The 26,150-nt window shown below is 39.9% G+C and overlaps 1 protein-coding gene across 1 annotated transcript in view; it reads right to left on the bottom strand.

Annotated features, from left to right (window-relative positions):
- Positions 1 to 2,377: 2,377 nt before the first annotated feature.
- The window catches only part of LOC131793817 (basement membrane-specific heparan sulfate proteoglycan core protein), a 35,996-nt gene continuing 12,223 nt past the window's right edge, over positions 2,378 to 26,150 (bottom strand). Inside the window, exons 22-53 of the mRNA XM_066171884.1 lie at positions 22,242 to 22,382; positions 21,108 to 21,293; positions 20,761 to 20,853; positions 20,087 to 20,170; positions 18,816 to 18,934; positions 18,408 to 18,519; positions 17,883 to 17,996; positions 17,450 to 17,577; positions 17,285 to 17,371; positions 17,026 to 17,087; positions 16,361 to 16,630; positions 15,393 to 15,668; positions 15,043 to 15,315; positions 14,691 to 14,963; positions 13,975 to 14,244; positions 13,276 to 13,542; positions 12,851 to 13,120; positions 12,482 to 12,757; positions 11,865 to 12,119; positions 11,064 to 11,324; positions 9,711 to 9,977; positions 9,158 to 9,418; positions 8,715 to 8,916; positions 8,103 to 8,395; positions 7,151 to 7,414; positions 5,940 to 6,719; positions 5,546 to 5,624; positions 5,361 to 5,436; positions 5,194 to 5,243; positions 4,953 to 5,036; positions 4,660 to 4,763; positions 2,378 to 4,241 (exon numbers count right to left, since the gene is read on the bottom strand). Of these exons, the coding sequence (XP_066027981.1) occupies positions 4,093 to 4,241; positions 4,660 to 4,763; positions 4,953 to 5,036; positions 5,194 to 5,243; positions 5,361 to 5,436; positions 5,546 to 5,624; positions 5,940 to 6,719; positions 7,151 to 7,414; positions 8,103 to 8,395; positions 8,715 to 8,916; positions 9,158 to 9,418; positions 9,711 to 9,977; positions 11,064 to 11,324; positions 11,865 to 12,119; positions 12,482 to 12,757; positions 12,851 to 13,120; positions 13,276 to 13,542; positions 13,975 to 14,244; positions 14,691 to 14,963; positions 15,043 to 15,315; positions 15,393 to 15,668; positions 16,361 to 16,630; positions 17,026 to 17,087; positions 17,285 to 17,371; positions 17,450 to 17,577; positions 17,883 to 17,996; positions 18,408 to 18,519; positions 18,816 to 18,934; positions 20,087 to 20,170; positions 20,761 to 20,853; positions 21,108 to 21,293; positions 22,242 to 22,382 (6,426 nt within the window). The 3' untranslated portion in view covers positions 2,378 to 4,092. The remainder of the gene's footprint in view (positions 4,242 to 4,659; positions 4,764 to 4,952; positions 5,037 to 5,193; positions 5,244 to 5,360; positions 5,437 to 5,545; positions 5,625 to 5,939; positions 6,720 to 7,150; positions 7,415 to 8,102; positions 8,396 to 8,714; positions 8,917 to 9,157; positions 9,419 to 9,710; positions 9,978 to 11,063; positions 11,325 to 11,864; positions 12,120 to 12,481; positions 12,758 to 12,850; positions 13,121 to 13,275; positions 13,543 to 13,974; positions 14,245 to 14,690; positions 14,964 to 15,042; positions 15,316 to 15,392; positions 15,669 to 16,360; positions 16,631 to 17,025; positions 17,088 to 17,284; positions 17,372 to 17,449; positions 17,578 to 17,882; positions 17,997 to 18,407; positions 18,520 to 18,815; positions 18,935 to 20,086; positions 20,171 to 20,760; positions 20,854 to 21,107; positions 21,294 to 22,241; positions 22,383 to 26,150) is intronic.

The following is a 26,150-nucleotide window of genomic DNA, read 5'->3' on the forward strand; positions in this document are numbered from 1 at the left end:
AACAAAAGCGAAAACGTGCGCGACACATGCACTTTGACGCGCGCTTTTGCTTCTATTTTTTTCGCGCAGAACTCGGAAAACGTGCAAAGGTCTTGCGTGTGCGTTGGTTATCTATTTCTGAGCTGTACTGTATGCGTGAAGTCGTCCCCGCGACATTACCAGCTTAAACCCGATCGGCATCAAAATTTTAATTTAAATGTTACCCAAGTCAACAAGTAATCTGATCAGTACAAGATTTACGAGATCACAGGTGTACGGGCAATGATTTAGATTTACATTAAACGTAAACAAACCTCCGACATTTTGCAAAGATGCTGATTTTTCCACCAAAGTAGCCCATCCTCGAATTAACTACTTGAACTTTTCTTTTACAAAATCAGCAAGATAGTTATCAAAAAGATACTGCCAACATTACTATGCTTACCATACATCGCCCTTGGCAAGTCGGCAACTCTTCTTGATGATCTCCCTACGACCCCTCGAGCAAAACCTACAATAGCGCACCGGTGACATGAGTTTGTTCCCAGACCCCTTGCACCCTGTGAGGCTGCTCGCCTGTTTCAAATGGTGGACCCAAACAATTCCCAGGGTTATCGAGTTTGATTTAGGGTCGAGAAAGTGAGCGTAAATCTGTGTTTTTGGAGATTTATATTCCCTAAAAGATTTAGATCCCTGCTTAAAACGTCTACTCTCCAACCTTAGCCTTGTAACTTTTATGATCATTCGGAGCATCAGGTCACACCACAAAGCATAGCTTTACACAGATAAATAGATATTTTTTTATCCACGTTCGATTCGTCAGCTGTAAATATATATCAACCTACAAGTAAAAAATTGAAAAAGTATTGAAACGATAAAAAGCACAAAGTCCTTACCTACTAAAAGCTGCTTTCCACGAATACTGTGGCTTAAGAACTTGTTTGATGAGCCGTTTTAAAAGCCCAAGGGACTCTGCTTATCCAACATCGACGGGAAAACTACGTTACTCCAATGTGTAGTGCAACTGTAGTTAAAGCCATTTTTATAATAGTTTGAGTGCAGTATGAAACTTCGAGTTCGTTGTCAGAGAGCAGGAGCTTCAGAACGCAAGTTAGACTTATCCCCCAGCCTGTGTTATTCTGTCACGTCGAGTTATATCGTATCCCAAGATGTCGACCTCATCGTCTCTTACGGTCTCATTGAGCTTAGTCTCATTAATCAATGATATGTCTGTTTTGTATAGTTCCAGAAAAATTCTAAGATCTTCTGTATGAGTAACTAATGCATTGATATTAAAAGAGGCCTATTCAAAACCACTTTGAAATGGCAAAAGTGAGATCGGCTCTCTACCCCTTTCAGTTTTCGTACGAAATTCTGTGTTGCATTTGGTGCACTTACCAGGCACGAAATTCGTGGAGAGCGCGTATTTTTACTCTAAGGTTGTTTTTAAGTTTTGAAAAATGTTTTAATCACCTTTGAAATTAAGACTTGATCGTCCCTTGTCCAAATCACTCTCTGCGATCTTTTGGTGCTGGATAAGTTTCCATCCAGTCTGACGGCAGTAGCTCTTTTAGATGTTTGCTCGCTTTCTTCACTGCTCTATTGAATCCATCCCTTCCAAAAGTAAGCTCTGAAATAGTGATGGTGGCATCGGATGAGTTTTCGATTTCACTGGCAAGGTCTACGATCGATTCGGTAACGAGCAAGAGATTTGCAAACGAGAAAACAAAAATAAAGGACAGAAAAAGACACTTACAAACGTTGTACGATATCCGGAGAAAACGGCAAATTCAAGACGTTTTAAAGCGATGAACAGAGACAGTTTAAACAGTTAGACGGCTTAAACAGTAAACGATAGATCTCAATGAATAAAATCCACGGTGAAAAATTTATACAAGCGAGACACACAAAGGAAAATTAAGCGGGTAAAAATTATGCACGTAGAACAAAAAGCTCTAATGAAGATGTGACAATAGAAGAGCACGAATTCGCAATGAGAAACGCGCCGAACGAATTTTTGGCGGCAACAGTACATTCTTCCACAAGCATGGAATTACCGCACGCGTTGGAATTGAACTCTGCTCCATCCCATTCTTTTTCTAACTAACAAGTTACTACTCGTTACAATTAGAATTTGCATTAGGCCGCGTCAGGTGTCGAGTCCTCGCCAGGAAAGGTGTGTTCTCCCATTTTTAGAGGTGTTTGACGTGTTACATCGACTAGCACCGGGTACATGGACTGCTTCTCTTGAAACGATTAGAAGGCAAATGGGAGTACCTTTATTTGCCCTTTTTGTCATTTGCCTCTCTCGAGGACCAAATTTATAAAAATCGCGTAACCCGTTATTCTTTATCTACCATTCCTTCATTTCACTAGAAGACTGCATGGAGTCTTTCAGACACCCCCCAAATACTCTAAACTTCTTCCCGTAATGAAGCCAGCTCCTCTTGAATTTGAAGTTTTTCTTGACCGTTGAACTTTTTCTGCATGGCCACGTCCTCTTCAGCCTTATTCCAAAGTAGCTCTACGTAAATCAGATACTAGCTACTGAGAAGTAACCCATATACAATGACGTCATATATCTCAAAACTTATTGGGATTTAAATTGAATGTTGTTCCTCGCTTAGAACAAATTGCCGATCGACACTGAAAGTGTGAATTTCTTTTACACTTTTAAACGAAAGCTTTTAATCTTTTATAGCTTAAAAGCTATTTCTTCTTATAATCCTCTAAACAACGGCGTGTAAGTTGATAGGGCAAGTGTGAGTGGGATGGAACAGCCATACATTCTTTACTCATTTCTGATAGGAATAATCTTCTTTTCATTAAGTTACTGAAACATTGACTTCAATTCTTCTCCTTTGCTCCTTTACTTGTTTTTTTCTCAAATAAAGGCTTTATTTTTTTTATTATTTTTAAATCTGCTTCTTTTGGAAAGTATATATAGACAATATGTCTTTTTTGTGGAGACAATAGAAAAGCAGAAGTTGATTGGGAGACCTCAGTGTTGAAAACTTAAAAGGTACAAGTGGAGAAGGATATTTCCTTGTAAATAAATCGTTTAAAAAAACATATTCGCGTAGTGATATATAACGTGCCCACCTTATAATCGGCATGAAAAACCCAAGACAAGTATTCAGCGGAAATCTTGGAGACACGTTCCATTTGTAACCTTTGCAAAACAATACTTCGAGCTACAAAAGTAAAATTATCCGAGAACAATGTTTTTTTTTAGTTATAGGTTGAAAAACTTTGAGTGCCCGAGGACAACGCCTGCATTTTTAAAAGCCGTTGAAACGAGGTCTATAATATACAAGGAGAATTCCTGGAATCCAGTATTTAAGACATACATGAATAAACTGGGAAGCGATTTATAAAAACGACTGTACGTATCGTCCAGATACCTACAACGTACCCTCGACATGTATAAGTTAAGTGTATCTGTCCAAATCTCCTCACGAGCTCACAAAACTGCGGTTTTCAGTTATTGCTAGATCACGACTGCGTCACGCAGCGCCCCAACAGGTAGGTTGCAAATCTTGTGATATATTGTGGTTGAAGAAAAAGAGGGCAAATAATTTGTTCATATCAAGCTTTCTATATGAATATATAGATAGACTCTTAAAGTTAAGTTATTTATAGAAAATTCAGGAGGAACTCGTTAAAAATTGATGTTCACAGAACTCTCCATCAGTGGATCTAGCAAACCACGACCCCTCTTCAGAAAACGAATCAACTTCTGGCTGAAGCGTAGAGGCAAACGTGTATAATCAGCAAGACAAATAATGAACTGTGCCTTCAGCCAGTGTGTTCATCCCACCAAGGACTTCCATCAATACTTTATATTCTCCAAATGGATCGAGGAAAGTTCAGAAGATGACACGATTTTCATCAGTTCAAACGCCTGGTCTAAAACATTGTTAAGTTAGCAGTGAATAATTTGACATGTTAGGCATCGCCCATAAAGCTTGCATGGCTGAACAAACTGAAACGCGAAAAAAGCATTGAAGTTCACCATCCATCTTCCAGAATGAAAAACAACCCAACAGCGGCTTAGTTCAAAGAATTTCTGTAATATGCGATGTTAGTCGTATCATATTAGATCTTAGAGAACTAGCCATCACAAGGAATAACGTTCCAGCCGCCAGAAGCGTCAGCTTGAAGTTTAATTTTCCTGGTCTTGAAGTAAACGTTCCTTACACAGCCTAGGAAGCCGGTATCGTATTTGTTGAAAGTCATTTCCGCGATGTTTTCACCTCCTCCTGTCATAAGATGTTTCAAATGAAGTAGTGATAAGAAAAACACTAGTTCTACTCTTCTTAATTGAAGGTCTGAGAATACATGTGACCCCTTTTCGTCGGAAAAGTAAGAATTGATAGTTACAAAAGAACGTGACATTACCCCACATGAAATTCAGACCCTAGCGTAAGATCCCGCTTTTGCCCTTTTTCCTCTTTTATTTCGTGAATATCTTGGTAAATCTTCTCAACGAGACTCATGATCGCCTTTTATGACCTCTTGTCTTTATGCACTTCTTGAAATTAATGAAGCCACCGGAGGTTTTGTGGAGTACAACAAATGTGGGATGCCTGGTGCGGTCGACAGTCTACTTGGGCTCTCTTTAAAACTAGAACTACTTCCCTGATGGTCAAGTCAACTCTTCTTAATAAAGCTACTCACCTACTAATATAGACCCCTGGATATTCAGTCCCCTACTTCCTACGACAGATGTACCATTGACTGGTTCTTGATCATCCACTATTAAGGAGCCCTCCATGTAACTCCTAAAAACCGTGCAAGAAGAGAAATCAGCTCCTTTTCCCCTTAAAGAAGGGTTCGAAGCGGCCTTATGCTTGTGGGTCAGTCTAGGACTCGAGTGATCCTACTACTAACCCTCAGCCAACGACTTTACGAGGAAAGGACACACTTCCTCCTGTATAGCTATGATTAATCCGATGCGCAGGCTTCCTTACCTGAAAACCTCGATTGAGTGCCACTCCCCGTCGTTGACTGGTAACGAGGATCTGAGAATAGCAGGGCCAGAGCCAAGCTCGAATCTGATTAGAAAAATAAAGCATTAGTAGCCACCTTTAACTGTACAAGTGAAAATATTAAGTACCAATCTCGAGATTTAAGTTCTCACAACGTACTTTGCCTTCCCATCATTTATACTTCATGTTCACAGCGTGAAAGAAAGGCACAAGCTAGACTGACCTGAACTCCAAGCGACCTTCCCTTAAGCCAATTGCGAAGTGATCTCCTCTCTATGAGAAAGATGGAAAATTAACCGGTTTAGTGTCCTTTTAGAATGGGAAAGATTTGTTACCTTTCGTGATATCTGTGAGAGCTATTTTTCTTGAATAAAAATAATCAACACCAACCTGGCCTTGCCATATGATGACTCCATTCTCGGCGTTGGTTTTTATCTCTAATGACATGTAATCTGGTTTTACTACCCTATAAATAACGAAAAAAAGTCGAACAATTCCTTCTTCAAACAGCACAAAAGTTCTCGTTTTAACCTCTTGGAAATGCGCACTAAGGAAAGGAAAACTCCAAGTCTTACCTAGGTCCTCGCATCGTAGAGCTTGGAAACTGTAAGTAGCCATTTCCGTTAAAGGCTGCACTGTCACCGAGTTGAAAAACTACAATGGAACACAAATTGCTTCATGCTTAATGACTAAGACGACGCACATGAAAAAAGAAGATTATGAAAATAAGTTTACTAAAATTATATTATCATGTAAATGCGAAATGTAAAAATATGGATGGAAATTGTGGTTAGTCCAAAATGCTGTATATGAGTGAAGACATAATGGCAAAGTGGTTCCGATAACTGAGGCGGTGGCCTCATATGTGTTCTGTAACAAAAGGTTGGTGAAAATATTTATGTGGACACTTTTCTTCACGGACTAGTGTCGTCTAATGCAAATTAGCGCCGCCTCTTAATAAACGCTTACCATTCTGGCATCTATCTCCTCTAAAGCCTAACGGACAGGAACATATGCTATCCGAGGTGGGTAGGAGTACACCGTTATTGAGACAAGTATTGTTCCTCAGTGGTCCAACCAAAGGAACCTCGCAATGTCGTCCAGTGTACCCCTGAGCACACGAACAACTGTAACTAATCTTACCAATTGGTAGACACGTGGCATTGTTTAGACAGGGTTCTATTTCACAGGGTAACAAACATTCTGTACACTGCGTGATATTACGCAGTTCAAGGTTTGACTTTATCAAGTTCATCTCTCTGCCATCTACAGACATGGCAGATATACAACCAACTAGTCCGGAGCCGACGCCAACTTTACGTGTGTCTATCACTGCGAAGTCCTCGACGCCTCCTATGAATAAGTTTAATGCAAGATTCAACCCCTTTGTGCAGCATGGGGAGTCGTCTGTTACAGGTGGATCGTTGTCAAGTGTTAGCGAGCCTTCATCCAGCGTACGTTCCGCGTGAACTGTGTGCCATTGTCCAACAGTAATATTTCTTGCGCTTCGCACAATTCCAGGACCACTTCCCAAATCAAACCTAAACTCAACTTTTCCACCAATAATGGCCAAAGAAATGAAGTCTCCACGCTGAGGGAACTGCCTCTGACCATTGTATAACAGAAGCATGTTTCCTGATTTATGAATCATGAATCTGATTACGAGTTTTAATTGTTGGAGAGCGCCTTCGATTCCCGGAAATGACATAAAGGAATGCCCATCGAACATAGGCGTCTCTATGAGAGCTCCTGCAAAAAGTGAAAAAAGATAAACTTCATAAGGAGAATAACAAGCCATACTTTGAAATGAATCAGCGTACACGTGGTCAGAAATAGCTGACTAATACCAGTGGTGAAAAGGGTCTCATTAAAGAGCACTCGATGCAATATCACTTCATAGGGTCGACCATTATTGGTAACACTGGAAATATCTTTTTACCCTTTCGCACCAAAAGGTGATATCTAACGATACTTAAGGTTGAGCTACAGAATATAACACAATAATCCTCGAAAAATAAAGTGGTGGAAATCAAGAAAAAGCGTTCGTTGGAAACAGGAATATCAAATAGAGCTTCCTGTTCCACGCATTTGTGCCACTACGGTTAGGAATACCGCTCGGTATAAGAAGTTATTTTATGTCATGGATTACCCCGTTTTATAATTTCTAAGCACCAACAAACCTTCCTCGCATCTCTCCCCTGAGTAACCTGCTGGACATATACACTTAAAACCTTCGTCGCCGATATTCTCACAACGGCCTTCGTTGCAAACTCCGGGAGAACACTGCTGTCCAGCATCTTGACAAGTTCTTCCTGAATAGCCGGGCCTACAACTGCAGACAAAGCCCCAGGCTCCCGGAACCTCTTCACATGTGCCACCGTTGTTGCAAGGCCTTGTCTCGCAAACGTTACAATCTTCCAAGCCCATATGGTTAATGGGATCTCCTATGAACATGACATTTAAGGTTGATCGGTTACATCAAACAAGACAAGTACACATCAATGAACTCCGTTTGCAAACATATTGAAAAAAATGAAAGCGAGTGATGAAGTCCATAAGTACAATTAATAACAGGTTTTTTTATGAAACAGAATTTCATGTTACTCCTTAATCTGTACGATTAGATTAAAATTTTTTTGATATCCTACCGAGAAATCAGTTTAAAAGGGGATAAACAACCTTATCTTCACTTGTGTCCAGAAATGCACGTAGTAACGAAAATGGCAAATTTGACGAAACTTTGTCAAACCGAGTAAATGTTCATGGAATTGACGATTTTGGCGAATTTTTTTCAAATTCGTCAAAGCGAAATCAGCTCGGCGGGATGGACGAATTTTAGTCAAATCCATCAAAGCGAACTTAGCTTGGCGGATTTGACGAATTTTCGCCATCGTGGTTACTTCAATCATTTCTGGACATATCTCAAAGTTATATTTTACATTACCAATTTCCCTGAAAAATTGATGAAGAAAAAAAACACAAACCAAATAAAAAACAGCACACTCTGCAACACTTTTCTGTGAGGTGGGAAGACACTGTGTGCCATTTCCTTTCGTTTAAGGCAATTTTGGAGACTAAGTTGCTTGACAGACAGAAGGAGAATTAAATAGCGAATGAACTTTACTCGCTCACCAAGATTTACAACGTTTCCATCAACCATCAAGTAGCTTAAGCAGCCAATGAACCCAGACTTGAAGCCTGCCAGCGTACTTATCGACAAAAAATCAGGGACTCCCCCGATGTATAAATCTTGGTTTAAGTTCAGTCCTGTACTACCTCCCTTGGAAATTCCTGTAACAGGTGACTTGCTATCAACAGTCAGATTTCCAACCTTCCCGTTACGTGATAGAATGACTGAATGCCACTCGTAAAGACGCAGAGGTTGGTGGCTTCTTATGATGGCAGGCTCGAAGCCAAGGTTGAACCTACCGGTAAGAGAAAATTTGATTGCAGGAAAAATGTGTTAGACAGGAGTCAAGACAGGAGATGGATGGGCGCTATATCCTGTCAAACGTCTCGATAGCAATGTGCCAAACATGATTTGGGATTGAACTGTTTTAGCGATACTGCAGTATATGATTGGTGGAGAAAATTCGCGCCACCGGCAAAGGGACCGTTCACCTCGGTTCCTTTCAGTTCAGTTCTTACCGATTCTTCCTTCCGATGGGCCACTTTGATAACTTTTTTTTGGTGCCAACGACACGCAATCGAAAACCACTACAGAACTGTGTAATTGCCACTAACCTAAACTCAGCAAATCCATTCGACATTCCAAATGATATAAAGTCTCCTACAGAACCGTTGGTAAACTGATCGTTGTAAAATATGAGGCCGTCTGCCATCTCTGGTGTAAACACAATCTCCACCGTAAAATTAAGCGGCTCTTTAGTTAATGTTGGTACGCTGAGGTATGATAGTGGCCTCTGAGTAAAACGGGGCACGGTCACTACGGACAAAGAATACAGCCTGTCAGTAGAAATCTTTTGCGACAAGCCAATTATTCGAGGACTGAAATCCATTACTTTTTTTTAAACCTTAATGAAATCTTCGAGTTTTACGAGTTGTTGACCAGTATCTGTCCGGAGTGATACTTTGCTAGTTTTAAATTGACTCTATATCTACTTTGTTCAGTACAAAAACAAACAAATAAAAACTTGAGAACACCATTACTTGTTTTCAAGTAATACCTTTTATCTCAAGAGTTGTATTTCCTTGTGCTGATCCTTCGACATTGGAAGCGTCACAGAAATATATCCCAGCATCTTGGTGGGTTACATTAGGAATTCTAAGTACTCCATCACTTACTGTGGCATAAATCGGAACTGAACCATTCAATTTTCGCCATGTTAGCTTGGGTAATGGTGAGCCACTGGCGATGCAAGTAAATTCCCCTGTCTCCCCGAGCTTTACCCGTGATTTTTGGGGCGTAACCGTCACCTTAGGTGCCTCTGAAAGGTAAATTCAAATGTGATGTGCAGCTGGGAATGGATGTTTGCAACCTTGTGTATTCTTGCGCGATATTCTTTGGCAATAACGAGTGGTCTGCGCTCATTTTTAGATCCCTGATACTAAATTTTTGATGGTCGCCTAAACATTCATCTCAAAATTCTCAGAATAGTTGATGGTGGTGTTACCACTATGCAGTAAATCTCAGAGAAAACAAATCGATGATGTCATTTTTGCTGCGGTTTCTGTTGCTGCATAATAATAGCGTGATATATTTCAATAAAATATACGAACCTTGTACTAAAACAACAATCTCGGATTGCACAGAGCCTACTTTGTTGGTGACATTACAAACATAGGGTCCTCCATGGTAAAGTTGAGCGTTTACAATATTAAGAAGTCCACCATCTGTAGTTACTCCATTGGGCAAAGGACCGTCAACACGTGACCACATGATCTCCGGTTCTGGGATTCCTGTTCCTTGACACTCGAGAGTAAGGGAACCACCGACAGCTACAGTTGTTACAGAGGATCCACCCGTTATAGTTCCAGTGGGGAAATCTATAAATTAACAAGGTTTCGAATTCATTTGTGTGTCACTGCAGTCTTTTAGACCTGAAAGCGTTTGAAACGATAAAATAAAAATCCTGAAGCAGCTGTCATTTGAAGAAATTAACGCAATAATAACAACTTTATTAACGTATCTTACGTTCTGGTTTCATTGCGGAAAATAACCGAGGACACCTATCTAGAGTCATTGTAAAAATACAACTATCAATAGACAAAAGACTCTCCCGGCCATTAACAGGATCTGCTAATTATCTCTGCACACAATTTCAATATGAATTTTAAAAGAAAAATGTAAAGTAAGAACTAATTATTACATAGATAAGAATCCTTATATTTAATTCTGAAAATAATTGTGAGGTCTTGCTTTCTCACTTTAAAAACATTCAGGGCCGGTCATCAAATTCAGCCATTGTTTAACAAAAGCGAGTCCTAAACATCCTCAATATAGCTGGACCTTTTATCTGAACATTTACTTTTGCGAATTGTGTCAAGAGGGCTTAAAGCTAACACTGTAAGGACATTTATTTCCCTAAGTCAATGCTCTTAGAAAGAAAGTCTGAGGCCCACTGATTACGCAAAACCGTAGTTTGAGTTAGACCTTGGGTAGATAACCGGTCCCTGAGGTCTTAGTCATTTTAGTCGACTTTGGGAGCTTATACCAAGCCCTTATATCTTAGAAAAGTGTCTCCTAAACGTAATGGCGTTGTATCTTGGCAAGGAAAAGTCGTCTTGATTCCTGGAGTTATCCGTGCCCATATTATAACTTAATAGGTTTGCTAAATATGTTGGAACTAAGTTATTTTTGGCGTTAAACATTGATAAGGCAATGTCTTGGAGTCTGCGGTCAAGCAAAGATAAAAAATTAGCTTTCTATATAGTTCTTCGTACGAGCTACTCGGATCACAGCAAATGGCCCCTTATGCCCGCTCTTGCAGCCTCTCCACTTTTCTGTCGTCGGAAGAGCGGTAGTGGTGCCATACTATGGGGCAATATGTGATCTGAGGTGAAATAAGGGCTTCATAATTCCCAATTTAGCAAGAGTAGTTTTTAAATTGACACCAAACGACGCGTACAAACCTTCAACTGAGAGATATACAACTTTTTGTGAATACCCTGCGGCATTGGTAGCTGTACAAATATAGCGACCTTCATCTGAACTCACAATACGCGTCAGCGTCAACTTATTACGCAAAGATGAGTGCCTCCGTGGAAGACTCGTGCCTTCTTTTGTCCACGTGATCACAGGTTCTGGTATACCAGATGCGTTGCATCGGAAAGTAACATTGGAATTCGGTGACGCTACCATGGACTCTGTCGAGACAGTTACTGTTGGTCGAACTAGGAAGAATGTAAAAAAGCTATAAGAGAATGTATGAATCTTACACTCAGTCCATAGAGAGTGAACTCTCTTAAAGTTCCCTGACGCCATTACATTGCCACCCACTGATGTAGCGAACTCAATGGAAAACTCTCTGTTTGCTTTATATTATACTGCTTTAATGGTTAATGAGTGTTTTGCCTAGAACGATATCCAGGAGCCTCAAGAACACAGATTACATGCCGTTTCAGGGCGCTTTGACATCACCTTTTCTACAATTCTGAAAAGAAAAAAGAATATTTTCGATTTTGCTTCTCAAATTTACCTGCGCTATTATTAATAATATTTATTATCACTCTTTCGTTTTCGCTCCAGTATCTGGAAATTTATGGAAGAATATTTCTTCTCAAAAGATTAATTCATCATCTCTGTGAACATCGGAACAGATGAAATCGATCTGCCTCAAAAAAGTCAAGAAAAAAGACGGGTGAATATTTGATCTGGAAAACCATAACCGTGAAGCAATATTCCTAAAACAGAGAACCAAAATGGTATCTCACCGACTACTGTTACGATTGCAAAATCTTCATCGGAACCTGCAGCATTGAAGGCTTGACAACGGTACTTCCCTGCGTGTTCCACACTCGCATTCTTAATGATCAGTTTTCCCTTGTCTACTTCACTTTCTCCAGTTATACTTCCGTTTATTTTCGACCATATAACCGGAATTAATGGTGTGGCAACGCAAAACAAACTCAGAGAATCTCCTTGAATAACCGCTCTCTGGGAAGGTGTCACTTCTACTTGAGGTGGGGCTGCAATCGGTTGAAAAGAAAAGGTAGTGCTAAGTTTGTCACATAACTAGAGGAGCAACCCCCACGTCTAGGCGAATTAACTGGGATTTGAGAAATTGGGTTTGACTTCTAAATTATTAGTAGTTGAGCTGAGTTACATCCTTGCGTGTCTGTTGGGATTCTCGTGTATCCAGGAAGCTGTCTCTGCTTTGTCCTTAGACGTTATAGTAGATGAAACTATAGATTAATCCTTAGTCAGTGCCCAAGCAATTATTTATCTCCGCCGACGCGAGAATAAAGTTAAAAATATATTTTAAGCAAATATTCCTTTAAATCTGGTAGATGATCTTTTTTTCCCTTAAGGTTGAATGGAATCTGCTTACCTATCACCTCCAACTGAACGTTAACGACGTCTTCTCCTTCAACATTCACAGCCTTACAAGCATATATTCCAGCATCTCGTCTGGCAACAGATGGGATGGTCAGATTTCCATTTCTATTTAAGGCACCACTGGGTAAATTAGAGCCTACTCTTTCCCAAGTGATACTTGGCGTTGGTACACCCGACGAGTTACAGCGGAGCACAATCTTGTAACCCTCGATAACTGATTCGTACAAAGTTTCCACGACAACTTCTGGAGGTTCGTTGGCCACAGTAACTAAATAGAAACGTAGTTCGAAAATTTTTATGCATTGTAAGAAATTTGTAGCCTGTAAAGAATAAGCCATCCACACCTACGTTAGATATTTACCTAGCAACTGGACACTTTCTCTTCTAATTCCCACGATGTTTGTCGCCTGGCAGGTGTAATTTCCCTGGTCTTCCAATCTTACGTCTTCGATGGTGAGTTTTAATACACCCATCCTAGTTTCTACTATTTGGAGACTGGATCGAGAGCTCTCTGGACTTATCCACTCAACCGACGGAGGGGGGTCTCCAGCGGCTGCGCATTCCAGGGTGACTGTATTACCAGTTGTCGCAGAAACAGGACTGGAAGGAGTCGTGATGATATTGGGTTCACCTGAAAGTGAAAAATGCGGACGTCGATAACTGCATGTTATAACATATGCCACATATCGCATCCACCTAATATGGAAAGTATTCAGTTCCAGCCAAACCTTTCCTTTTGCTTATGAGACTGAAAGAATAGCAATGATCCATATTAACACTGATTACCTTGAACAATCAGCAGAGCAACAGCTTCAGCAGATCCCATTACATTTGTGGCCTTGCAAATGTACTTTCCCTGACTGTTACCGTTTGCTGGAGAGATCACCAACACTCCATCATCGCTACTGTTCAACGGTTGACTCTCTTCCGTTTCCCACACCACCGCAGGGGGAGGATTACCAGCTTTAACAACACACCTGAAAATTACTGTTTCTCCTCCAGTGACGGTTAACCTTCTCGCCGGCATGATTTCTATCTTTGGCAACACTTTACCTGAAGTAAATATGACAAACCATTAGCGCCGCGCCTTAATCAGTTGTTCAGAAAAAAAAGGCGTCGTTAGGATAAGTTTATGGAAAACAGAAAACAGATATAATTTATCCCATCAAGAGAGTTGTGGTACCATCAATAAGGCAATTCTATGAACGAACAACATTAGAAAAATGCTTAATCACTTGTAACCTAACCTGAGCAATGTTTGGTCACATCATACCGGCAAAGAAAAAATAACTACAGGTCACCTGACCTGACATAACCTTCCTTTCTTGATTGCAAAACAAATACTAAGCTCTTTGACGTCCCATTATTGATATCGAGTAATGTTTAGGTTGTCATAACTCGATAAATATTTATTTCGAAATATCTAAACGGGTGGTTCAGAGCTACTTCCCAACACCAAGATCAATTGTTGAGCTGTTTACTTACTTCTGACGTTAATAAAAGCCGTTACTTGTTTGACACCTTTCTTGTTTTGGGCCAAGCATAGGTACATGCCCTCATCCTCTTTTGTTATTTCTGAGATCACCAATAATCCACCAATAATTGAGTGGTTGTCCGGTAACTCGTCACCAACTTTCCTCCACTCTATGGAGGGATAAGGATCTCCTGTCACTTGGCATGATAAGCTGGTGGATGAACCTTCAAGGACAGTTTGATTTGCCGGTGACACCAACGCAGTTGGAGGGACGGAGGTATCTAAAGAAAGATAAAACTTTGAGACTACGAGTAACTTGAGTGAGCGTCAATCTTTATCTTTTAACAAGTTGTCTTTTAAGGAGGCTAAATAGAATCGCTTTACTGTTATTCGAGACCCCGATTCCGTCACACGGAATGACCGGTGAATTTCTGGTAGCCGTACACGTAAAAAGTGGCGGGAAGATCAACTTAAGTTACCCGAACTAAACATGAGAGGACTGGAAACAACTTCTTGACTTGTGGTAAACATGGCGGCTTCAGTTTGGGAATCCTTTGCAGTCTGGAATCAGTTGCGGTTCAGGGATCATGTAAGGAACTGTGTAGGACTCTTAATTTTTTTCACTACCTCTCGCCATATGCCTTTGTGCGACTCTGTTTAGCTCACGCATCTACCTCTTTTTAAAGAAGGCAGCATCACAGACTAATCCTGGTGGTAATCACTTTACCTCTCTCCACAGTGAGAGTCACCAAATATCCATCCACTCCAATTGTATTAGCTGCTGTACAAACGTAATCACCTCCGTCTTCAAGCTTTGTGGGGAAAATGCGTAGAAAACCATTTGAAGAGGTAGAGGACGGAGGAAGCTGGCCCTTCTCACGTGACCATCGAATTGTGGGTTTTGGGTCCCCTATCGCCGAGCACTGGAACGAGGCTTCTTCACCTTCCAAAACAGTCAGCGAACTGGGCTCGACCGAAATGATAGGGGCAGTACCAGGAGCTACGAAAAAAAAAGAAGGTAAAGAGGAACTGTCACAGTGGGAAAATGGAATCTAATCTAGTTGAAAATGCCGTCATACCTGAGACATTCAGGAATGTTCCAGTGCTGGAGATCCCTCCCAAATTGGAAGCTGTACAAAAGTATTCTCCTTCGTGAATTTTTTTCACGGCATCAAATATCAAAAGCCCGTTACCATTGGCTGTACTCGCTTCCGGTGGCAATTCACCGCCAGGACCACCATGCCACTGAAGTTCAGGAGCTGGAAATCCCGACGCAGAGCAACGAAATTGAGCGGAGTCTCCCTCTTGCACACTCAAACTGGCAGGGCTTATGAGGACCTGAGGCTTTGTCACTGAAAAAGAAAAACGAAGTAGTTTCATACAGACTACAAAATATCCGAAGTCATGCAACCAAGTGGATCACCCTTACCTCCTATTCTCAGCTGTACGGTCACCATATCTTCGTTGTTGGCATTTTTACCGGTGCATGTGTACGATCCTCCATGGATGGCCCGGGCACGTTCGATCGTCAGAACACCATTTTCATTCTCGGCCCCATTGGGAAGTGCTCCATTCACGCCCTGAGTCCATTGCAAAGTGTACTCGGTCACACTTTTTGCTCTGCACGTGAACTGCGCTTTTTGGTCCAAAAGAACATGAAGGACTTTTGGTGAAACTGTTACGCTTATGGGATCCACACGGCGAGCTAATTTAAGGACACAATAAAGGTTGTCAGTGAAAGGTAAATATAACCATCTTCTCTAACATTTAGAACAACGATCAAGTAATGGTTACTTTGTATTTTCAACAGGGTTGACGCTCACATAGAAGACATTAACAGATGAATGCTAAAAGGGTTATGTAAAAATCACTTTCATTACATTTTGATGAAAAACAAGAAGCCACTTCGATACTCAACAAAAGAGTTGTAATGAGAAAAGGAATCGCGAGGGGATCAACCCTAAAGTGAACTCGTTACTTCGTTATAAATCACATGCTGGGCAATATTACTGAATGCTGATTGGCTGAAACAGAGGGAAATTTTTCTTAATCACGAGGACACCTTTAGTAATCAAGAGGGCATGATTACTTGATACTGATTGAGCCTTTTTGCAACTTGACTGGATGAAGCCGTGTAACGTTGTTAACTGTATTTTGAGAATAAAATGTACGTTGAATCTATTGGTCAGCTATGTTTGTTTTGACTTTTGTGGCGGCATTGAAAGGGCTCAGTCGCGCGGATATCGTGTGCGAATGCGATTCCCTCAAACATTTTGGGAAAACGTTAATAATACGCGTGAAATTAATCCGGGCCCATGCGATTTCATATACAAACGGTTCCTCTCAACAATATCCTTCCATTCTAGGCTCTCATAAAAGATAATTTAAGTATCTAACCTTGTACTCTCAGCTGTGTTGAACCAGTTTCGGAGCCATATATGTTTCTCGCAGTACACTCGTAGTCTCCCTCGTCTTCTTTCCTTATTTTACTAATTAACAGAATTTTTCCAGACACAACAGCCCTGCTGGGTAAGGTCTTGCCATTTCCTCGAGACCAACTTATTAGTGGTTGTTGCTTTGCCTTGGCAAAGCAGTAAAACCTAACATCATCTCCCTCTGTCTTTGTTCTTTTCATTGGCCTGATCATAACACTTGGTAAGAATTCCGCTTAAAAAAAAAGAATGGTCCGGCAAACTGTCATTATTTGATCTTAGGGACATTTTATGTTCATTATTTAGGTATTTATCTAAACCGAGATTTCAAGGAATATCCACCTTGTTACTACGGAAGCAAGCAATAGAAAGTTGCTGACAGAGACAATCAAAAGCTTTCCAAGTGAGGTACATATTATTTTTCTTGAGAAGCATACTAATTCTTAATCATACTCTGAGCAGAAATTACCACGCAGATACCTTCACCTTAAAAGAAATTTCTCGTCCAGTCAGAAGTTTCCATTACAATTTTTAAACCCAAAAATGAGAGCAATCAGTCCATTGTATTCTTGTTTACAATGAACTCATGCGTAGCATCTAAATTACAACGATGGATTCAATTTATCTCACCTGGTAGCTTGATACACTTTCTGCCAGGTTTGTTGGGATTCCCAGAATATCCCTTTGCACATCTAAACAGCATAAACTTGATATTACAACAATCACAACAGGAAGTAAAAACGAAGTCTGCTATGTCAACATCACCAGAAAACCATCTGCATAATCATGCATTTCACACCGGGGTCTTCATGTAACAACAACGTAGTTTCAACGAAGCAAGTTGATTTCAAAAGTGTAACTGAAGCGTTTGCGGTTAAGACGACTTTACCTATTACATGTTCTTCCCGTATAACCGGTTTGACAGCCAGTGCAGGCAGGTAGACCATCTGATTCTATCTTGCAGGTCTTGCTGAACCTGTTTAAAAGAGCAAATCAGCTATGAAAAAAGCATATAACCGGAACCAATCTTTTTAAAATTCACTTCTTTACTCACTGATTCGAAGAGACTGTTAAAGGACATGAACACGGTTGACAATCTTGAGGCGTGCCTTTAGTCGCGTCGCCATAGAAACCAATTGCACATGTCTCACACCTGGAGCCTGCGGTATTGTGATCACATTTCTGACAAAAAATAATTTTGAGATACACAAATCCCCTTCTTGCTACACTTGCTCTAACAGTTATCTATCATACATGATCAAATGAGAAATGACGGCCGAGAGGTTTGTGCACTAATTAGTGCACTGAGGGTTTGGACTTCCTCCTCAGTTCATACTGATCTTATGAAAATATTTATAGCCTTTGCAGTTGTAAGAATAAACCTCTCCCCGATCTGTTGTTTCATATTAGAATATGCATGTACAGGAGTAAAATTGGGGCCTTGCAGTTTCACGTAATTCCCAGTCCCTTTTGTAGTATTTACTCACTACACATTGTCCTGTCTCTGGATCACATTCTTTTGAGTGTTGATTACAGGAACATGGAACACAAGGGGAGAAATCCGGGCCTGGGTAAGTCCGTGTGTATCCACGAGCACAACGCTATAAAATGATATGAAACCAAAAAACTGTCATGAACTTATGACCGCTCTTCATCGTGTTCATGGGGAAGGATTTACGTCACGTTTTTACAGGACATTTTCCAGGTTTTCTTATTGTACCATTGCACTTAAAAATATAATGGAAAGCTCTCTACAGATATTCCGAAGTAAAAGCTCGCTTTTTAACTTCCACTGAGGGGTGAAAACTATTCGATACAAGTTTTAAAAATCGAGGACCGAATTTCATTTCAAAAATCAGAAAGAAGCTAAACCGAATAATAATGCGTCTTCAGAATTCGAAACAACAAAATAATACTTACAAAGTTCTTCTAACCGAAGATTGCTGGAATTATCTGACGCTTAGCAAAAGGATTCGACAGAACTATATCCTATTGTAAGCCTGCAAGATTACCTGACAAGATGTTCCAGTGTACTCTGGTGGACATCTGCATTGTTCAATTTTCTCAGCTTTTCTAAATCTCGTTACTTGAGGGACAGCTGTCTCCACTTTGACTCCGTAAAGACTGATGCAAACAAAATAAAGATAACGTTAGTGGTCTGATTTAAATCATAAATACAAGGTTACATACAGGAAGAAAAAAAGTTTTAACACAAATAGCCAAAGAACCTTTACATAACGTTGCATGCAATCCTAGTTCCGTAAGTCTGTGTTGCACTAAGTAGTAATGTAAACATTGAATGTGAGCCATATTAGTACTGTAAATATGAATTTTTACACTGGATGGGGTAAAATTAGAGGTGATCATATTGTGGCAGAATCAAATGAGATATATTGTAGTTAAAGTAATTAAATTCTGACCTAGCTTTTGTAGTAGTTGTACTGTATGTCGCACGGACTAAGATGCTATCCACGGCGGACAAAACCGTCATCACAGTATCTCTGGTCGTTTCTGCGTTATCCGGGTACCTCAGCCAATCCTGCATGATTGGTAATAATAATAGAACTGAGTGGAGTTCAATGTGGCTGTAGTCATACGAGTGGTAACAAAATCGGACGACCGTGCAGCGGAAGTCCGATCTGTATATCACGAGTATGATTACAGACCGGATTGGATGACACGAAGTCTTATTACAATTAATCGTGAAAAAAAAATTATGATTTCCGAGAAAAGAAGAACAGCCATGTAACGAAAGAAAGGGAAAAATTTTCATAAAAAGACCAACAAAGGAGGCCTAAATTGTTTGAAGTCGTTCTGAAATTTAAGAGTTTATGAGTCTTTACACTGTTTCTATGGTGATTGAAACCATGGTTGTGATTGGTTGATTTAAACTACAACTTTGAATGTGATAGGCTTAATAGGCCCTGACCAGGACCACTAAAAGTTAAGGTTTGAACACCTGATGTGCGACTATGCTACAGAATTTCGAAAAGTTGCAATTTAAATTATGCGAAGTACAAAGTTAAAAATAAAACTCAATATGTAATTCAATTGGACTACCTTTCTCTTCGTTTCTTTGCCTGGACTCTAAGATCATCCATTTTAGTAAATTTTTAGTTCTGAAGTGGAAATTCCGAGCCGTTTTAACAGTAATTTCACGAGTGATACACATTCACAAGATATATAGACGCCATTTTGATTTTGTGATTGCCACGTGACTCTGGACTTTTGTGTTCTTTCCTTTTAGTTAACGCTCCGTTAAAAGCCATGGGGCGTTTATTCAAGGTTTTCATTTTAAACTAGAGGAAATCGAGGGCTACTTCATTTTGGGATGGGCCTCTAAGAAATCAAGGAAACTGGCCCGACTGGCCACCAAGTACTGGAGTTAATTTTTAGCCCTGAACTTGGTGAGTGAAGTAGTAGAAAATGGGAGTTGTTAACACCCATCACAATCGAGGACATTGTAATTTTTATAATAAAGCAAGTTATTTGACTTCTACAGGAAAGAGGTTAGTTTTTACCTGGTTGTTGTTGGCAAAATAGTATATCTTTAACATTAAACACCTATAATTGATGACAAACCCGATGAATCAGAGCAACTGGTTCGTTCGGATATAACTGAACACACCAGATTGCCTTCAGTGTCGAAAAATGGAATACAATGCTATATGAAGTTTTAGTAACTCCTCACCTCTGACAGTTTGAGGCCGAATGTCTCTTTTTCCCCTGCCTTAAGTCTTCTCCTATGATGAAATATTAGAACTATCCCTCTACCCTGTTAACAAAAAATTGGCAAAAACATCATCGAAGCAAATTAAAATGAATTAGAAAAAGAAGCCCTATAGTGAACTCAAAAGTAGCGGGTGTTCTTCTATAGTTTTTACCGAGTTGAAGTTATGCGGCCCATTTTAGAAATAATTCATAACGATGGCAATATATCAACCAATCAATTTCTCTCTTTCTCGTTATTTCTTTCTTATCTTTGTTTGCCGGTATGTGCAACTTTTCACGCAGCACTACCAGCCCCTCCCCCCCTCAAAAAGAGAAAACCTTTCAATAATAATTGTCGCCAGAAACGTTTGACATTTCTGCACAACGCATGAAATTACACCAGTAGCTACGGTAATCTGATTTTTCTAAAAGCGCAAGACAATGAACATATACTTCCAGCATAAAATTTTTCGAAACTAGACCGACAAACAAAACAAGCTCGAGAATAACGATTTAGGTTAAAACGTCAAGTGACCTTACACAGCTTTCAAGAATCAATAGCATGCGAAGTTCCGATTGACATCACCACTAATTGGTGTATTAAAGTTCCGAATGACAGCACCACTAATTGGCGTATTCAAATTCAATAAATACCCTCAATTGGACGTCAGTTGCAGAAGTCAGCTCACCACCTGGCTGCATTTCATGCGACACTGTGTATCGTAATATACCGTCATAGCTTGTGATCTAAACAAATCAAGAGGTCAGTAAATTTTCCTTTGATACTTACCAGTAAAAAACTTTATTGAGGCGGGAAATGGATTGCAAAACATTCTGCCTAATATTTTTATTGTATGAATTTCCCTAGGTCAAACAAAAGCATTATCACATTATCAAGTGAACGCGAACAGCGAGCCTTTGAAACAATTAGAGAGGTGGGTCGCCTCCGTCGCTAACAAGTCACGGAAAGAAGACTCGAGGAAGCTGCAGAGTGAACTTACCATATCACCTCTAAATTCCTCTCCCAAAAACCAGTAATAGGTCATTACCGGTGGTTTGCCAAAGTCATAGACATAATGTCCCGGATCACCCTCTATTTCATAGCCAGAATTTATCATTGAGTCCCGTGATAAGTCCGAAAGACGTAAGTAGTTTGGGCCATCCAGTAAAGCGATACGCAAGGGAATCTGAAATACAAATTTGAAGTGTTATTAGGACATTACCAAATTACAGGAACTGAAAACATTTGCCATGCTTGGTACAGTAAGGTACGAAAAATTGTTTTCTGAAAGAATTTTCCATCAAGATTCCGCCAGTTTTAAATTTTTTCAAATTGTCACCGAACCATTTCTTCTTTGGGTATGAAACAAACCGCCTCGAGAGAGGCAATCTTTTGAGAGGTTTAATATTCCTAATTCTTAACTCCTTTTTCAAACGGGACTTTTCTTAAATGGCTTCTTGAGGGAATTATAAAATAGACCATGAATGATAGGTGGAAGTTTTGACGCCAACCTTTTAAGCTCCGGTATCGTGGCGGTCACGAGTGTGACTCCGAGACGAGCCTGAATTTACTCCAGGTTTTATTTTCACTACTGCCTAGTAGTCTTCATTACTGCGAAGATCGCTCTCATCTTCAGTTTTTTATCCGCAGTTCAAATATACGTTATTCATATATTTACAGTCGTCCTGATTCATCTTTACACAGGTTTATTACGAACCAAAACAATGACCAGCTTTCAGATGGAGTGCTCTACCAACTGAGCTAACAAGCCATCGGTATCGTAGTCATTTATTACTCACATCAAGGGTTTATTACGAACCAACAAAATGACCAGCTCCTAGTTGGAAGAGAATGTTGCTCCGGTGTCGCAGAGGTCATGGGTTCAACTTCTGTACGAGCGTGAATTTTTCCTAGGCTTTATTTTAGCTAGAGCTTAAGTAGTGTTCTTTACTGCGAAGATCACTTTAATCTTCAAACTTTGAAAGCAATAGGCTATTTCCGAGACACCTCATTCCGCTACGTTATAGCGAAAGTGAGTGGGAAGCCTTTCAGTGATGTTAGAAATATTCTTAATTTCTAGCTTTTGATTGGGTAACTGCAAATTTGGGTACGGTAACAGTCGTCATTTACTTACTATTTCTTTATAATAATCAGCACATTTACAATCAGCAGACACTCCAAAACAGAAACAAGGCACACATCCCTGAGGATCGTCCGACTGCAAGTTGAAGAAGGATCGCTTACAGCTGTCGCACTTACTTCCTTCAACATGTTTCTGTGGAGACAGGAGGTGAGTAATAATTGCATGAATACATCGTCGCCATCTTTGCATTTGACATTTTGCTATGTATAAATTCTAGCAAAATTACGCTGCAAAGATGGTTATACGTCGGTTATGCAATCTAACATTAGTCAGATTATTGCGCTATTTCATTTGACATTAACTATCCACAGCTGATAGAATTTTAGCTGTTCTAAATGTACTGTAATGTTGACTATGCTGTTCAAAACAATTGGAAATAACTTGATGACAGTGTTAAGTTCACTTCTTTAATCTACAAAAAAACCTTCAGCAAGGACACCACAACTGCAGTGGAAATGTTCCTATGTTTTTCTCTGATTTTCTTCTTTCTGATAGAATGGTGGAGCCATACGACACACACAAGTTACTTTAAAATTCGAGAGCGTTCCAAATTCAGCCCGTCTTAGAGATCAAGTAAGACGATGTCATCAAGTGATCGATCCACTCGAGGGCTGTCTCTAAATCGCGTGTGTATAAAAGTAGCTGTATATGTGGCCGAAACCATTCCGCGTGGTCATTGCCTTGTTGGTTGTGTAAGAGTGAGATCGGGAGAAATATATTGCGTGACATCTTGGGCTCTACATTAAAATTACTAAAAAAAGCATGAATCAATTGATCTTTGTAGGATCTTGAGAAACTAAGGATCATTTATAATAATGAACCAGTTTATCTTCGCGGCTAAGAATCAAACAGTCATCGATCTTGTAACATAAAATAGTCGCCTCTCTCTACTCTTTAGACTCCGGTTGTACTTGACACAGTACTATGACCTACTATGAGCCATCAGTTAGCACCTGGCTCTCAAAATCATCATTTGACGCCAATTGAAGTCACCTTTCGTGTTTGAGATCTTATAGCATCAGCATATTTTCATCCTATTATAAAACATCGTTAAGAAGACGGTCCCAAGACGATTAGTTTGTTGTTTCAAGGATAGCCTTCGGGCTCTGATGGAAAGAAAACTGATGCTGCCGGCTTTGCTTTTGCCTTGGAAAACTGATATTTGATCTATATCCAATTTGGGACCAAAAAGAGATTTGGCTCCTGTAAATATCCACTAAAAAATTACATCAAACCAGGGTGTATGTTGCCTTCAGCAGATGTTGCTATAAATAGACTAGTACTCCTCGTAATTATTGTTGATCTTGTCATTTAGTTGTAGCATACGGTTTCTCTGGGAACAGCGAAGTGTCGTCTACCAAACTATTTCATTACTCTGTCATATGTCACAAGGCACTCAACATTGTAAGCGATAATGCACGAGCACTTCCCATTAACAACATGTCGGCTCTGTCGGGTGGTAAGATAAGCTTATGTCACAATACTGGGTTTATTTTGGCCTCTGCGAAATGGCAATCATTGAGCATAAGCTCAAGTTCTTTGCAAAATCAGAGATTGATAAAATGTGAAAAGAAAATAGGATATGTGAGCGTACAAAAATATTTACATAAACAGAGACGAAGGGGTCCGTAAGAGATCCACAGGGCACACGGAAAATGGAATGCCATAGCAAAGAGGAAGTGATGGCTAATTTTACAAAATAAACACATTTTGGCAAAAAGTCTGATTTTTCTTCCATTCAGCTCATTAAACTGACAGAACCAAGCAGGTGAAAGGTCACTTTGAATGGAGCACGCATACTTCACTAATAAAAAATTACAACCATTCATCTCCACGGGGAGAGTTCAAAACTTAAATGAGACACATAAGCACAACGTAGCTTTCCCTAATTTGGCAAGAAAGTAAACGATGAATATGGAAATTATCGCATCTGTTTGAGAAATAACCTCTGTCTGGGTGGGCACATACGGGTTTTAATTAAAAGCTTAATCTTCCCTGCATGCGTAAGAACAGCTCCTCGAATGGTGTAAGAAGAAAAACCCTTTTTAAATTACATAAAACATCCATGCAGTCGGAACACCCTTTTAGACTGTAATATCGAACAGCTGTAGATGCCCTTTAATTTGCAAAATCCAATAGGTATCTGTTGTACAAATTTTACCGTACCACTTGTTGTTTCAGAAACATAGCTTTAGGTTTAGTAGGGCTAATCTATCAATAAGTGGCAAAGCTTACCCTAGATGAAATGGGCGAAATCCAGATCAGAAAATGCAGGAATGCAGCAGTAATCGGAAAGAAATACTGATTCATTCTGTGGCTTGATGGATAAGCAGCTTTCCTTCGGAAGATTTCCCAAACGGTCTTTAGGACAGATAGCCGACTAAATGACACTCAAGATTACAATCCGAAAGATCATTTTTAGAGGCTCTGTAGGAGAACTCGGTTCCTTGTAATGGAGTTCAAGCTGGGAATGGTTTGATCAACCGAAAGATTCTCAAATCCTGTCGCAGTTGATGAGCATAACAACTGAGGAAAGTGTCAATTGAAACCCAATCCGACAACTTTTGGATCTTGCCATGTTCTGTCTCCCTGATAAAAGCCCGCAAGATAAGTGATGATCTGGTTACGTTGTCGGCATCTTCGCACCTCTTTTGCACAACAAGGCGCCCGACGAGACAAAGTCAGAAGGAAACCGAGTTGAAAGAAACTTTCGTTCAGTTTACGTATCGATATACATTACGTAAAATTATCCACAGCGTTAAAAAATTACTTTCTTTTAAGAACAGCTTGAGAAGAGTTTTAGATGAGTAACTTTCAATAACTAGATCAGATTAATGATGGAAAGGTTATCAATAACCCTCCTAACTTGACCACGCTCACGAAAAAGAGTGATTCAAAATTAAAAAATCCAGACAACCCTCTCCACACTCCCGAAAAGTAATTTACAATGCGTGGTTTCACTCTAGCCAAAATAGACTTCTTTCAAAGCAAGGATCGTGGGAACGTCCGGTTACTCAGGAAGTTGATATTTCGATGTATAGGAACGACAACTTCTGTCGCTCCTGAGGAATTTTGCTCTCCTCCTATCTTTACTGGGATACCTGTGGTAGCCCAGTCATAAAATGCCTTTGTTTTTTTGTCGTCTTTTTTTTTTTTTTTTTTTTTGTTTTTTTCCTCCGCCACAAAATGGAAAAATTGCGCAATAGTACCCAGAGGTCATTGGGCCCTCAACACCATGACAACTAACTGTGATCCAATGAGGTGTTCACATACTGATCACGCGTGCTATCTTGATGATGATTGACGTTGTCATGCCCGGACATGGCCGGGTCACATGACGAACACGAGATTTTTGCCCATAAAACTATTTTGACAGTCGTTTTGTATTTCAACGTAATTGGATTACGATCATCTGGAGCATTATGGGGCAAACGCTCAAAATACTTATAGACGCATACACAATTTGTATTGTTCGCGGCCAATCCACACAAAAAGATGTTATTGAGCGGTAATTTTGGATCGGACAGAATCGCGAACGCTTGAAAGCCATGAAAGCATTGAATGCCTTGTATGTCTTGTATGCCAAGTATGCCAATGTCTTAGTTGAAAACGTAAACTCGTTGTAAAAAGCAAAATCTGAAATCTGAAACCAAACTGCATATACTCTATGCAATCTATTGAACAACACTACTACCGTGAGACTGAAGAACAAAATTCAAATGGATGCAAACTGCTAGTGAAGAAACATGTCATGTTAGATTCACTTGATGCCAGGGAACGTAGCTACGATAACAGTGCGAATGGTATTAATTTCACGATCAGAAAGGTGAATCTTATGTTTGTTTTCATTGTAGTTGTATGGATATTCTTTTTTAATAAATACATGATCCAAAATCCCGT

Source organism: Pocillopora verrucosa, chromosome 9 (genome assembly GCF_036669915.1).
Source record: "Pocillopora verrucosa isolate sample1 chromosome 9, ASM3666991v2, whole genome shotgun sequence".
NCBI classification, from domain to species: Eukaryota; Metazoa; Cnidaria; class Anthozoa; order Scleractinia; family Pocilloporidae; genus Pocillopora; species Pocillopora verrucosa.